The following is a 14,513-nucleotide window of genomic DNA, read 5'->3' on the forward strand; positions in this document are numbered from 1 at the left end:
CCACAAAGCCACCACTACAAAGGATTCTGCAAGGGATTCTGCACACAGAAAATGAAACCCAACTTAACCATGAAAAGACAGGCAGCACCAAACCACAGGAAAAGAAAAAGCAAGAAAGTAGAGAGTAACCTCAACCTAGGTACACACAATCAAACCTTCAAACAACTAAGACAACTAAATGACAGGAATCACCACATGCCTATCAGTACTAACACTTAATGTTAATGGACTTAATTCACCCATCAAAAGGCACCACTTGACGAAATGGATTAAAAAGGAAGATCCAACAATTTGTTGCTTACAAGAGACCCATCTCATTGACAGAAATAAGCATAGGTTTAGGATGAAAGGCTGGAAGAAGATTTACCAAGCCAATGGCCCCCAAAAACAGGCAGGAGTAGCAACACTTATCTCTGACAAAGTAGACGTCAAACCTACATTGATCAAACGAGATAAAGAAGGACATTCCATACTAATAAAAGGGGAAATAGACCAAAAGGAAATAATAATCATCAATCTGTATGCACCCAATGTCAACACACCCAATTTCATCAAACATACCCTGAAAGACCTAAAAGCATATATATATATATAAAACTCCTGTTAAAGGAGTTAAGGGGGAGACTTTAACTCCCCCTTATCATCAATAGATAGGTCATCCAAACAAAAAATCAATAAAGAAATCCAATATCTAAAATATGCAGTAGGTCAAATGGACCTAGTTATGTCTATAGAACATTTCATCCTACTTCTACACAATATAGATTCTTCTCAGCAGCCCATGGAACCGTCTCCAAAATAGATCATATCCTAGGGCACAAAGCAAGTCTCAGCAAATATAAGAAAATAGAAATTATACCGTGCATACTATATGATCACAATGCAATAAAAGTAGAACTCAACAACAGATGTAAAGACAAAACACATGCAAACAGCTGGAAACTAAGAACTTTCTCAATGAAACCCCAGCAGCACAGCAACTAAGAGATAGCATAGATAAATGGGACCTCATAAAACTAAAAAGCTTCTGTTCATCAAAAGAAATGGTCTCTAAACTGAAGAGAACACCCACAGAGTGGGAGAAAATATTTGCCAACTATACATCAGACAAAGGACTGATAACCAGAATATAGAGGGAACTTAAAAAACTAAATTCTCCCAAAACTAATGAACCAATAAAGAAATGGGCAAGTGAACTAAACAGAACTTTCTCAAAAGAAGAAATTCAAATGGCCAAAAAACACATGAAAAAATGCTCACCATCTCTAGCAGTAAAAGAAATGCAAATTAAAACCACACTAAGATTCCACCTCACCCCTGTTAGAATAGCCATCATTAGCAACACCACCAACAACAGGTGTTGGTGAGGATGGGGGGAAAAAGGAACCCTTTTACACTGCTGGTGGGAATGTAAACTAGTACGACCACTCTGAAAAAAAATTTGGAGGCTACTTAAAAAGCTAGACATTGATCTACCATTTGATCCAGCAATACCACTCTTGGGGATATACCCAAAAGACTGTGACACAGGTTACTCCAGAGGCACCTGCACACCCTTGTTTATTGCAGCACTATTCACAATAGCCAAGTTATGGAAACAGCCAAGATGCCCCACCACTGATGAATGGATTAAGAAAATGTGGTATCTATACACAATGGAATTTTATGAAGCCATGAAGAAGAACAAAATGTTATCATTCTCTGGTAAATGGATGGAATTGGAGAACATCATTTTGAATGAGGTTAGCCTGGCCCAAAACACCAAAAATCATATGTTCTCCCTCTTATGTGGACATTAGATCAAGGGCAAACACAACAATGGGATTGGACTTTGAGCACATGATAAAAGTGAGAGCACACAAGGGAGGGGTGAGGATAGGTAAGACACCTAAAAAATTAGCTAGCATTTGTTGCCTTTAATACAGAGAAACTAAAGCAGATACCTTAAAAGCAACTGAGGCCAATAGGAAAAGGGGACCAGGACCTAGAGAAAAGGTTAGATCAAAAAGAATTAACCTAGAAGGTAACACCCACACACAGGAAATCAATGTGAGTCAATGCCCTGTATAGCTATCCTTATCTCAACCAGCAAAAACCCTTGTTCCTTCCTATTATTGATTATACTCTCTCTACAACAAAATTAGAAATAAGGACAAAATAGTTTCTGCTGGGTATTGAGGGGTTGGGGGGGAGAGGGAGGGGGCGGAGTGGGTGGTAAGGGAGGGGGTGGGGCAGGGGGGAGAAATGACCCAAGCCTTGTATGCACATATGAATAATAATAATAATAAAAAAAGATGTTGACCTGAGCAATTCTGCATTAATTGGTTACAGAGGGATCAGTTTGGGAGGTGATATCAGTTTAATTTTGGATGTGTTAATTTTGAGATATTCACTAGCTATGCCAGTAATTAGTTATTTATGTCAAGTAGGCAATTGAATAGTGAAGTCTGGAGTTCAGGATAGAGGTCTGGCCTGGAGATATATGTTTGGAAGATATCACTGAAATAATATTTCAACCCAGTCTTTTGGGTAACTGAATTTTTCCCCTTACTGCTTATTACTATTAAAATACAATATTGTGTCAAGATAAAGTACATAAAATACTACAGTTTATATATTTAACTTAGAGTTTTATTTTTCTTCTAACAAAATAGCATATCTAAGTAGTAATTTTTGTCTGCTTTGCCCTCTCCTTTTTCCTTAGTTCCTAAAAGAGTATGTGAGAGAGAGGAATGGCCCAAAGAATTTATGCACATGTAAATAAATGAATAAAAAACTATATAGATATAGTTTTATAGAAATACTAGTAAAAAATGTGTCCTCCTAGTTTACATATACATGCCTAACTTCTACTTTCAGTTGTATGAGAGATTTTTGTACTTTACTGTGGTATAAGTTCATATTTCTTTTCATTTTTACAAAAAATATGAATTAATTTTCCTTACAACAATATCCTGAAAATTGAATTAGTTTGTTCACATAGATTCATGATTACCTTTGACTGACTCAATTTGGTGTTTTCTTTCAATTTTTTTACTGTAATATGTTAAGAATACTCAAAAGGACCAATTTACTTTAAAAAAAAAAGATAAAAGATGTGTGTTCAGAACTGTAATGTTGACTCAATTTTCAAAAAGTTAATGCAGTTCACTCATTAATAGATTAAATTGAACATCATATAATCAATTCAATAAATTTTCAAAAAGTCAAAAAAAAAAGTATGTGGCACATATTAGTCAATAAATGTTGCTGTTAAAGCCAAACATTTTAGAATTCTGAGGCTGAAATTCTTCCCAGGTCTTCCACATGTTTTTTTTTAATATATATTGTAATTTTCACCAACATGTCCAGTCATATTCCTCAGGTACAGATGTTGATGATACTTTGGCAGAATTTCCTTAAAGTTCCATTTTCTAGGGTTGGCAGAGCTGTAGAGTGCCTACCTAATAAGTGTGAAGCTTTGAGTTCAAACTCCACTACCACCAAAAGGAAAAAAGTTCCACTTTTCTACCTTGTACACTTTTGATTAATTAATGCAAATAGTTGTTAACCCTTGATTTTTTTTCCCATTTTTTAGTTATGGGGTAAATCTCCTGGAAAACTATTAGGAAGATACTTTTCTACGTGCTGTTATTATTAGTTCTTCTACACTTGATTAAGTTATCTAGAACAAAGAAATACTTCAATACTGAGGAAAAGAGGTGAAAAGAATTCCTTTATTACTGTCATTTCCTCTCAAACAGGTTCATTGCAAAGCTTCCTCTTCATCCCTGGCTGGTCAATGTGTAGTGCTTGATGTTTAAATGAAATGTAAGTGAATGCTGTCTGTACACTGACAGGTGAGAGCTTCTAAAAGTGGAGGGGTTGTCGCATTTACAAATGAATCACCTGTTTTAATAAAACAAGAATACCCTGTTTTCTGTACCTATTTGTAGCCTGTCTTTCCAATAAAAATTCATTTCTATTGTTTAATAAATTTGTCTTCTTGTAAGTCAAAGTCAGTCTATATGAAATTCAAGGTCAATTTTCCATTACTAATAAGCAAAAAAGTGAACGGTAGGATTGTTGTATAGTCATAGCTTTTGGAATCTTGACAGACTGAAAGAAATACAGAAATCCAGGCCAGATTTGAAACAGCTTTGGAATCATGTGTTTTAATGTTATCATTTATTTCAGGATTAATTTCAGTGTAACTTTTTCCTGTTTTATTTTACAGATCAGCACCAGAGATGTTAGTAAGTTGATCCTGGGGCTCCAAACTACTTATTCTTTACTTGACCTCCTTTTTTCAAGGGACTTGATTTTCCTTCCAAAAATGTTTCTGCTCTAAATAGTCATTGCTGTCATAGGCCCAAATAGGCAAGGCCATGATACTGACAACTTAAGATGTTTTCTTAGTAATTTTATTCTGAATTCTGTTGTGGTGAATAATTCCATTGTTAATATTAACTACAAATGAGAGAGGATCTATAAATTTAAATGATTTAAAAATTTATAGCTTGAAGGCAAAATGTATTCCACAGCCTATATTTGATAGAAGAAACTTCTTTCAGAGGTTCAACATGCATACTATTTGGGATGAAGAAAATACAAAGTGCTAATTGCAACATGACCTAAGCAATGCTGAATTTCTTTATAAGCAAGTATACTCATTGATGTCATTCAAAGTTAACCAACCTAATTTATTTTCTTTAGTGTTCATGAAATATTCTCTTTGAAACTGCATTTTATTGAAAAATAGATATATTTAGTTTTTAGCCAAATCTTGCTTTTTACTTTTAATTAATTTATTTTTTTAAATTTGTATTATATTTTTATTGTGCTGGAAGTACATAATGGGATTTACAAAAGTTCTTACAATATGTCAAAATCATAGTTGAGTTCACCTCCACCATTATTCTCCTTAATCCTCTTTCTCCCCATTTCTGGAATATTTTCACCAGGTCTCATTTTTCCATTTAAATGTATACCCAGAATTTGCACCATATTCACCCTACTACATCCTTTGCACACATCCTACCTCCCACACTGGTACCAAAACCCAGTCAAGACATGTTCTACTCTCCTGTTATCCAATAAAAAAATTAACATTTTTGTTTACTTAAGATAGTTATACAGGGAGTTTCTTTATGACATGTCCATGAATATGTGTATTATAACACAAATTGGTTCATCCCCTCTATTTTTCGCCTTTATATCTTAGTCTCCTATTTATGATGATTTTTACAGGTTTAAAAATTCTATATATTCTTATATAGGAAGAGTTCTATATATTCTTGTAGAGGAAGGACTTCAACCATAGTCACCTTCTTAACCTCCTTCTTTCACCTCCCTCTCATATATGATCTACCCTTATTATGACCAGTTCTTCACAATATTGCTTATATTTGTATTAGGTCTATATTCCACATAAGAGAGAAAACATGCAGCCTTTGGCCTTCTGAACCTAGGTAACGTCACTAAAAATGATGTTCTGCAGTTCAATCCATTTACCTGCTAATGACAAAATTTCTTTCTTCTTCATGGCTGAGTAAAATTCCATTGTGTATAAATACCACATTTTCTTAATCCATTCATCAGTAGTGGGGCATCTTGGCTGTTTCCATAACTTAGCTATTGTGAATAGTGCTGCAATAAACATGAATGTGCAGGTGCCTGTGTTGTAACCTGACTCACATTCCTTTGGGTATATCCCTAGGAGTGGTATTGCTGGATCATATGGCAATTATATTTTTAGTTTATTGAGGAGCCTCCATACTGTTTTCCAGTAATTACTCATTAGCTGTTGTACTAATTGCCATTCCCACTAATGGTGTATGAGGGTTCTTTTTCCCCCACATCCTTTCCAACATACATGATAGCTCTTCTAACGGGCATGAGGTATAATCTTTTTTTTTTTTTCATTTTTCTTTTATTATTCATATGTGCATACAAGGATTGGTTCATTTCTCCCCCCTGCCCCCACCCCCTCCCTTACCACCCACTCCACCCTCTCCTGCTCCCCCCACTCAATACCCAGCAGAAACTATTTTGCCCTTATCTCTAATTTTGTTGTAGAGAGAGTATAAGCAATAATAGGAAGGAACAAGGGGTTTTGCTGGTTGAGATAAGGATAGCTATACAGGGCATTGACTCACATTGATTTCCTGTGTGTGGGTGTTACCTTCTAGGTTAATTCTTTTTGATCTAACCTTTTCTCTAGGTCCTGGTCCCCTTTTCCTATTGGCCTCAGTTGCTTTAAGGTATCTGCTTTAGTTTCTCTGCATTAAGGGCAACAAATGCTAGCTAGTTTTTTAGGTGTCTTACCTATCCTCACCCCTCCCTTGTGTGCTCTCGCTTTTATCATGTCCTCATAGTCCAATCCCCTTGTTGTGTTTGCCCTTGATCTAATGTCCACATATGAGGGAGAACATACGATTTTTGGTCTTTTGGGCCAGGCTAACCTCACTCAGAATGATGTTCTCCAATTCCATCCATTTACCAGCGAATGATAACATTTCGTTCTTCTTCATGGCTGCATAGAATTCCATTGTGTATAGATACCACATTTTCTTAATCCATTCATCAGTGCTGGGGCATCTTGGCTGTTTCCATAACTTGGCTATTGTGAATAGTGCCGCAATAAACATGGATGTGCAGGTGCCTCTGGAGTAACAGTCTTTTGGGTATATCCCCAAGAGTGGTATTTCTGGATCAAATGGTAGATCGATGTCCAGCTTCTTAAGTAGCCTCCAAATTTTTTTCCAGAGTGGTTGTACTAGTCTACATTCCCACCAACAGTGTAAGAGGGTTCCTTTTTCCCCGCATCCTCGCCAACACCTGTTGTTGGTGGTGTTGCTGATGATGGCTATTCTAACAGGGGTGAGGTGGAATCTTAGTGTGGTTTTAATTTGCATTTCCTTTATTGCTAGAGATGGTGAGCATTTTTTCATGTGTTTTCTGGCCATTTGAATTTCTTCTTTTGAGAAAATTCTGTTTAGTTCACATGCCCATTTCTTTATTGGTTCATTAGTTTTTGGGAGAATTTAGTTTTTTAAGTTCCCTCTATATTCTGGTTATCAGTCCTTTGTCTGATGTATAATTGGCAAATATTTTCTCCCACTCTGTGGGTGTTCTCTTCAGTTTAGAGACCATTTCTTTTGATGAACAGAAGCTTTTTAGTTTTATGAGGTCCCATTTATCTATGCTATCTCTTAGTTGCTGTGCTGCTGGGGTTTCATTGAGAAAGTTCTTACCTATACCTACTAACTCCAGAGTATTTCCTACTCTTTCTTGTATCAACTTAAGAGTTTGGGGTCTGATATTAAGATCCTTGATCCATTTTGAGTTAATCTTGGTATAGGGTGATATACATGGATCTAGTTTCAGTTTTTTGCAGACTGCTAACCAGTTTTCCCAGCAGTTTTTGTTGAAGAGGCTGCTATTTCTCCATCGTATATTTTTAGCTCCTTTGTCAAAGATAAGTTGCTCATAGTTGTGTGGCTTCATATCTGGGTCCTCTATTCTGTTCCACTGGTCTTCATGTCTGTTTTTGTGCCAGTACCATGCTGTTTTTATTGTTATTGCTTTGTAATATAGTTTGAAGTCAGGTATTGTGATCCTCCTGCATTGTTCTTTTGACTGAGTATTGCCTTGGCTATTCGTGGCCTCTTGTGTTTCCATATAAATTTCACAGTAGATTTTTCAATCTCTTTAATGAATGTCATTGGAATTTTGATGGGAATTGCATTAAACATGTAGATTACTTTGGGGAGTATCGACATTTTTACTATGTTGATTCAACCAATCCATGAGCATGGGAGATCTCTCCACTTTCTATAGTCTTCCTCAATCTCTTTCTTCAGAAGTGTATAGTTTTCCTTGTAGAGGTCTTTCACATCTTTTGTTGGGTTTACAATGAGGTATAATCTTAATGTGGTTTTGATTTGCATTTCTTTTATGGCCAGTGATGGTGAATATTTCTTCGTGTGTTTTTTTGGCCATTTGGTCTTCTTTCTTTGAAAAAGGTCTGTTCAGTTCATTTTCCCATTTCTTCATTGGGACATTGATTTGGGGGGAGTTTATTTTTTGAGCTTCATGTATATTTTGGTTATCAATCTCTTGTCAGGTATATAGCTGGCAAATGTTTTCTCTTATTCTGTGGGCAACCTCTTCAATTTGGTGAGCATTTCTTTTTTTGTAAGGAGTTTTTAATTTTTTGTTGTCACATTTGTTGATCTTTTCTCTTTGTTGCTGAGCCACTTGAGTTTTACTAAGGAAGTCATTGCCTATGGCTTTCATTTCCAGTGTATTCCCTGCTCTTTCCTGCGCTAGCTTCAAAGTTTCAGGTCTTATGTTAATGTCTGTAATCCACTTTGTGTTGATACTTGTACAGGGTGAAATACATGGATCTAGTTTCTGTTTTTTTGCAGGCAGATATCCAGTTTTCCCAGCAACATTTGTTGAAGAGGTTGTCTTTTCTCCATAACATGTTTTGGGTGCCTTTGTCAAAAATCAGGTATGTCTAGGAGTTTTTTAGGTCTTTAAGTTAGGTATAAGATCATGTCATCTGCAAATAGGGATAGTTTGACTTATTCCTTTACCACTGGTATTCCTTTTATTTCTTCCTCTTGTCTTATTGCTCTAAGAATTTCAAAACTATGTTGAGTCAGTGTAGAAAGAATGGATACCCTTGTTCCTGACTTTAGAGGAAATGGTTTCAGTTTTGCCTCATTTAATATGATATTGTTCGTAGGCTTATCATATTTAGTCTTTGCTATGTTGAGGTACATTCCTTCTATTCCTAGTTTCATCTGAGTTTTTATCATGAAAATATGTTTAGTTTTGTCAAAGGCTTTTTCTTCATCTGTTGAGATGATCATGTGGTTTTTGTCTTTGCTTCTGTTAGTATGCTGTGTTACCTTTAATGATTTGCATATGTTGAACAATCCCAATATTCCTGGCGTGAAAATGTCTTGATCATGGTGTATGATCTTTTTGATATGTTTTTGAATTTGGTTTGCTAATATTTTATCTTTTAAAGTTTTTTTTTAATTAAATGGTGGTTATACTTATTTCCCCAAAGCAGACAGCATAGTTGAGCATGAATGCCCTCCCTGACTTCTTCATCTCCCACTCTTAGTTAATTCATCACTGCTGCCTTCCCTCCTAGAGAAAATGAGCAGGAACATGCTCATCATGTCCTTGAGGAAGCTGGCCAAAATAGATTGAGATAAACCAACCAACTCCCATTTAATGTCTTGCCACACCATATATGTCCATGATAAAAATTCTCATTTTACAAAACTAAATTTGTATTATCACTTGACTGACATCAGTCTCCCTCTCAAATATGGAATTTCTCTGAAGATAGGAAATGTGGAGTTTTACTCACTTTTTATCCTTAGTATTATAAGACAAATCAGTAAAGATTGAAAAATAGACACCGAATGAATATAGGGTAAATAAATAAATTATTAACAATGCTGCTGAATACAGAATCATCTATAGCAGAAAATATGTTTCCTGATCATTTCTTTGCTCTTAACAAGTTTGCAAATATAGGATTTATTTATTTGTTTATTTATTTATTTTTATTTATTTTTATGAGCAAATAAAACTGGATGTTTTTGTTTTTCTTATAAATATTCTTATATTTTTCAAGGATCTCTCACCTCACTGGTTTGTCCCTTGGTTGAAGTAAGGGGGGTTAACTTAATTTTTTCTTATAAATTCATCCAATTAAATAATTTAACAAATTTTATATATCTATCTTTGTGGATTCAATTCTTCTGCCATCTCTTTTATAATTTGATGCCCAAATGCTTGTTTCAAGTTCACACAATTTTGAAAAACATATGTGAACACATGTGAAGAACTTGCAAATAAAAATGATTGCCTGCAAAAATAATTCCTATATAGCTTTAACTCTAAACTCCTTAGGGACTGAGACTAATGTGTCATTACATTTTGTTGTCGTTGCCCTATGATCTAGCACAGGAACTAGCACATAGTTTGTTTTCAGTATTTGTCCCTGCTTTGCTTTAAAAAGTAGTTATGAAAACATTTCTGATAACTTAAGTAGACATTAGGCCCAGTAATTATGCCAAAATTAATAAAGGAGAACCTAGAAAATATGCACAGATTTCAAGTCTTATTGTATTATGTAGGAAAAAGGGCTCTCTGATCAAGCAAATTATAAAATGAAAGTAGAAATAGTCGTAGCTAAGAGGCTGGAATCCAAAATGTACTTTAGACATATCAGAAAAAGAAAAAGAAAAAGACAGCAAAATTCTATTTTCTATTTTAAAAGAAACAAAGATCTGTGGTGAGACCAATAGGAATTTAGTTAGAGAACAGGGTTTAAGTATTGATAGTTAAGAGCTAAGTCTATAAAAGAGGAATACCTATTAAACTTGAATAGATACTTGGGCACTGGACTTGATTATAGCCAACAGAAAGAAATCCAACCAGACTGAAGGTTAAGATGCCTGACAATCATGAGAACAGGTGTTTGGTGATGGTCCAGGTTGCCTTTGCAGTACAGATAAACAGATGGTCTCCATCATGAATAGGTGAAAAGCAGCAGTTCTCAAGCTGTAATGTGAGTCATCCAGAAAGCTTATTTAAATGGAGATTCCTAGGATTTACCTTAGAGTTACTGATCCTGTGGATTTATGTTAGGCGTGGGACTCTGTACTTTGAATTAGCAAGCAAGGAAATTCTGATTTCCCAGCTACTTTTTTCAAAAACACTAAAATTTTTTCAAGTAAATTGAACTTTTACTAATGAATGATTACCTAATACACTTATACACCAAATGAGATAAAAAGACCTCTTCTGAATTAAGGTTTTTTTTTTAATACTTCCACATATAGGATATATACCTTAGAATATTTAGCTGAGTTTAAATTTTGAGCCATTTTCCTTAAACAAATACCTCTCAAATTGTACTTCATTTAAACTTCCAACAATACAAAAGTGTGATTTGTAATTTTCAATATTTCATCACAGTCCATTTGGCATACAATTTCTGAACATAACAAACAAGACCTCTGGTGCAATGACCTATAAGTGTAAAGCCCCTTGTGCCTTTCTTCACTAGGAATTCATTTTCCTGACATGGAAGGTCTTCCAACAAATATCCTACTTTAGAGGCTGAGGAGTTTTTTCTTCTGTTTCTGCATCTCCAAAATCTTACAATAGAGAGCCTGTATTGTCAACAATTCTGTCATTCCCATTCCTGTCTTTATGCTATATGCCATAGACACTTGTTAATACATTATGAATAAATAAATGGAATTTGCATACATAACATCAAAATGCCACTTATACTTTCAATTCTTTAAATAGTGTTATTAATGTCAGAGGTCATCTTGAAGCAATTTAATCAAATCCTCTCATTTCATAATGAAAGTAACTAGGGTACAGAGACCTTAAGGTAGCTAACCCAATGTCCAAATCAGGCTTGTGGCCTGGCCCATATAGAGTTTAATTTCACATTTAACTGTTCTATTTTATTCTCATTTAATAGGCTTACCCTTTCAAAATTTAGGTAATGTTAGTCTTTAGGGTGTATATCATGATGATTTCCTATATTTTAGGGTGAAATGACTTAATTTCTTATTTTGCTAAGGAATACATTTGTACACATGAGCACAATACTGGAATACTGGTGACAAGTCTTGAAAATATTTGTCCATTTAAATTTAAATTAAAAAAATTTTAAGTTTAAAAGTATTGCATACAGCAGTATTTCATTAAAGGATGCAATAATTTATGTTTGAGTATATTATCATTAACAGGTAGGTAAAAACTAAACTCACAATCACTGATCTGTTAATGATGTCTTTGGTTGTAAGAAACAAAAAGCTACAATACAGCCATTTAAATAAATATGAATTTGTTTGTTTCAAGTACAAGAAATGTGGGAGTAGCAACTTAGAGCTAATACAATGACTCTCAGGGCTTCCATGCAAGACTGAGCAGTCTAGGAGCCATAAAAGCTCATTAGACCTGTGTGGAAAGAATAGTTTTGGGCTACCACTAACCAAGAGGGAATGGTTTAGTTTTAATTCCTCAGGCAACAAATCGATCATCAATGATCCCCTGTTTCTGTCTTGTTTCACCACAATAGTAGGTAGCTTTGCTATTATGGCCTTTAGAAATGGCTAGTATATATCCAAAACTTTGTAAATGGCTTCTAGACAAGAATAAGAAGGTTGAATTCTAAGTTTTATCTCCAAGTGAAGGTTATTTGAAGATGAAACCATTTTACTGGGACTTTTGTCAATATTTTTTGGTTTAGAAGTGTGCCATATGCCATGTTTAAATAAGAGAGAGCGGGAAATCAAAGAGCCATTACAGTGTGAGCCAGAAAGAGAGAGATAGGAAAGAAATGAAAGAAAGGAGGAAAAGAAACAAGGAAGGGAGGAAGGAAGAAAGAAGGAAAGAAAGAAAAAAAGCTAAGATTCTGAGAGCAGAAAGGGAAAACCAGTAAGATATTCAGATTTACAAGTGGATACCAAAGGGAATAATTAAATGAAGAAACAAAAAGGCCAAGTAGACATGACCCTTAGATCAAGGTAATTATGCTACAGAATTGTAGCACAAAGATCAAATCTCAGTGACAAGATTATGGTGAAATAAAAGGACACATCTTCCTTAGTCCATTTCTGCACATAACCCTGTGCAGAATTTCCTAGACTTAGACCTGGCTGCCTGCCAAATGACTGATATTTGAACCAATTTACTTATCTTCACCCTTATTCTACTTCAGTGCTGCATAAAACATTGACAGCAGTCTATACCGTCTTCACAATAGGCAAAGATAAAGAGGTGGAAAGTGTAATTAAATATTTTGTACTTGCAGTAGTATTTTCTCAGAAGAAAACACTTATTAGCTTTAATTTGAGAGATAAAGATGTTTATTCCTTGGTTAGAAATTTATGAATCGACTTAGAAATGAATATCTATTTTTAAATTTTCTAGATTTTCCCTTGGATGAGTAGCATTGATTTTATATTAATATTATTAAATTTGCTTTTCTGAGTTCTGAAATATAGAATTTCTAGATTGAGAATATATAGTAAATATGTATATTCAAGATACTTTTTATAATTTTATTTGGTAAAAAAGCCTTAGATGATTAATGTACATAGAGAAGAAACAATTTTGTTGTTATAATTGCATAAGTATTTTCTGAACCACTTATTCTAAACTGTAGTAAAATATATCTGAATAATTTGTACAGATTAGTACATGTGATGGAATGACCCTGTCAAAAAAACTAACTCATTTTGACTACTGAGCATGTAGATATAATCTTTATTAATTTTATTTTATATTTCATTATCATTACTTTTCTAATACACAAGGTGTAATTTTTTCACATCACATGTAATTCTAGTTTGTACACATAAAGAATGATATTTAAAATATGTATGATCATTAATAAATTAAAAGGGAATATAGTTTAGATATATGCATCTTATGTCTAGCAATCTTTCTCAACAATGTCATTTCTTTTTAACAATAAGTCTTTGAGCCAGGCACCAGTGGCTCACACCTGTAATCCTAGCTACTCAGGGGGCATAGATCAGGAGGATCCTGGTTAGTTTGAAGCCAGCCTGGCCAAATAGTTCCTAAGACCCTGTCTTGAAAAAAAACAACACAAAACAGGACTGGTGGAGTGGCTCAAGTAATAGAGCTACTACTTAGCAAGTGTGAGGCCCTGAGTTCAAACCCCAGTACTGCCAAAAAAAGAAATATTCTTTGAAAGTAAGATTAATTCTCATTTCTTAGTTCTTTTTTTTGTTCATATTTTGCAGAATTTGCTAACAAGAATTCACAAAAATGTTGAATGGAGATAGATATTTTTCTCATTCCTGTCTTCCATGGAAATGCTTTTGCAATATCATTGTTAAGAATGAAGTCTGTTTCTTTAGTTTTGAGAGAATCTTCATCAGTTTGAGCTGTTGCACCTAGGTGCTTTTAATCAGCAGCCATTTATTTCTCATGATTCTGGAGACTGGAAATTCCAAGATTAAGACGACAGCACATTGGCGTCTGGTGAGGATTTACTCACTGGTTTGTAGTTGGCTTCTTTCTTACTCTGTCCTTACATGGCAGCATCTGAGGCAGAGTGATTTCTATCATGTGTCTCTTTTGTCAAAAAAAATGTTTCTGAGACAGGGTCTCACTATAGTCCAGGCTGGCCTTGAACTCCTGGTCCTCCTTCCTCAACTTTTCAGGTGCTGGGAATACAGGTGTGGACCACCAAACCTTGCTGCTGTGATTGTTTTATAAGGGCATGATTCTCATTCAGGAAGACTCCAAATGTATTATCTGATTACCTCCCAAAGGCCTACTCTTAAATAGTTTTGACAAGAAATAGTATTGATGATACTCTTTAATCACTGCTATATTTATGGTCATGTCTTTCTTTAAATTGCTAATGTTTCTATTAGACAGCACTTTTGTTCTTTTTCCCTAGACTTACTAATTTTATTTATCATTTTTGCTTCATTTCCCAC

The 14,513-nt window shown here is 34.6% G+C and overlaps 1 protein-coding gene across 6 annotated transcripts in view; it reads left to right on the plus strand.

The window, feature by feature from the left end:
• Positions 1–14,513, plus strand: part of Ccser1 (coiled-coil serine rich protein 1) — a 1,264,311-nt gene that overhangs the window by 978,800 nt on the left and 270,998 nt on the right. Inside the window, exon 11 of one of the 6 annotated variants that reach the window (XM_074041367.1) lies at positions 3,744–4,061. The exons of the other annotated variants lie outside the window; for them this stretch is intronic. Within the exon in view, the coding sequence (XP_073897468.1) occupies positions 3,744–3,803 (60 nt within the window). The 3' untranslated portion in view covers positions 3,804–4,061. Of the gene's footprint in view, positions 1–3,743; positions 4,062–14,513 lie in introns of those variants that run through there. 6 annotated transcript variants of the gene reach the window in all.

This window comes from Castor canadensis, chromosome 9, assembly GCF_047511655.1.
Source record: "Castor canadensis chromosome 9, mCasCan1.hap1v2, whole genome shotgun sequence".
NCBI lineage: Eukaryota > Metazoa > Chordata > Mammalia > Rodentia > Castoridae > Castor > Castor canadensis.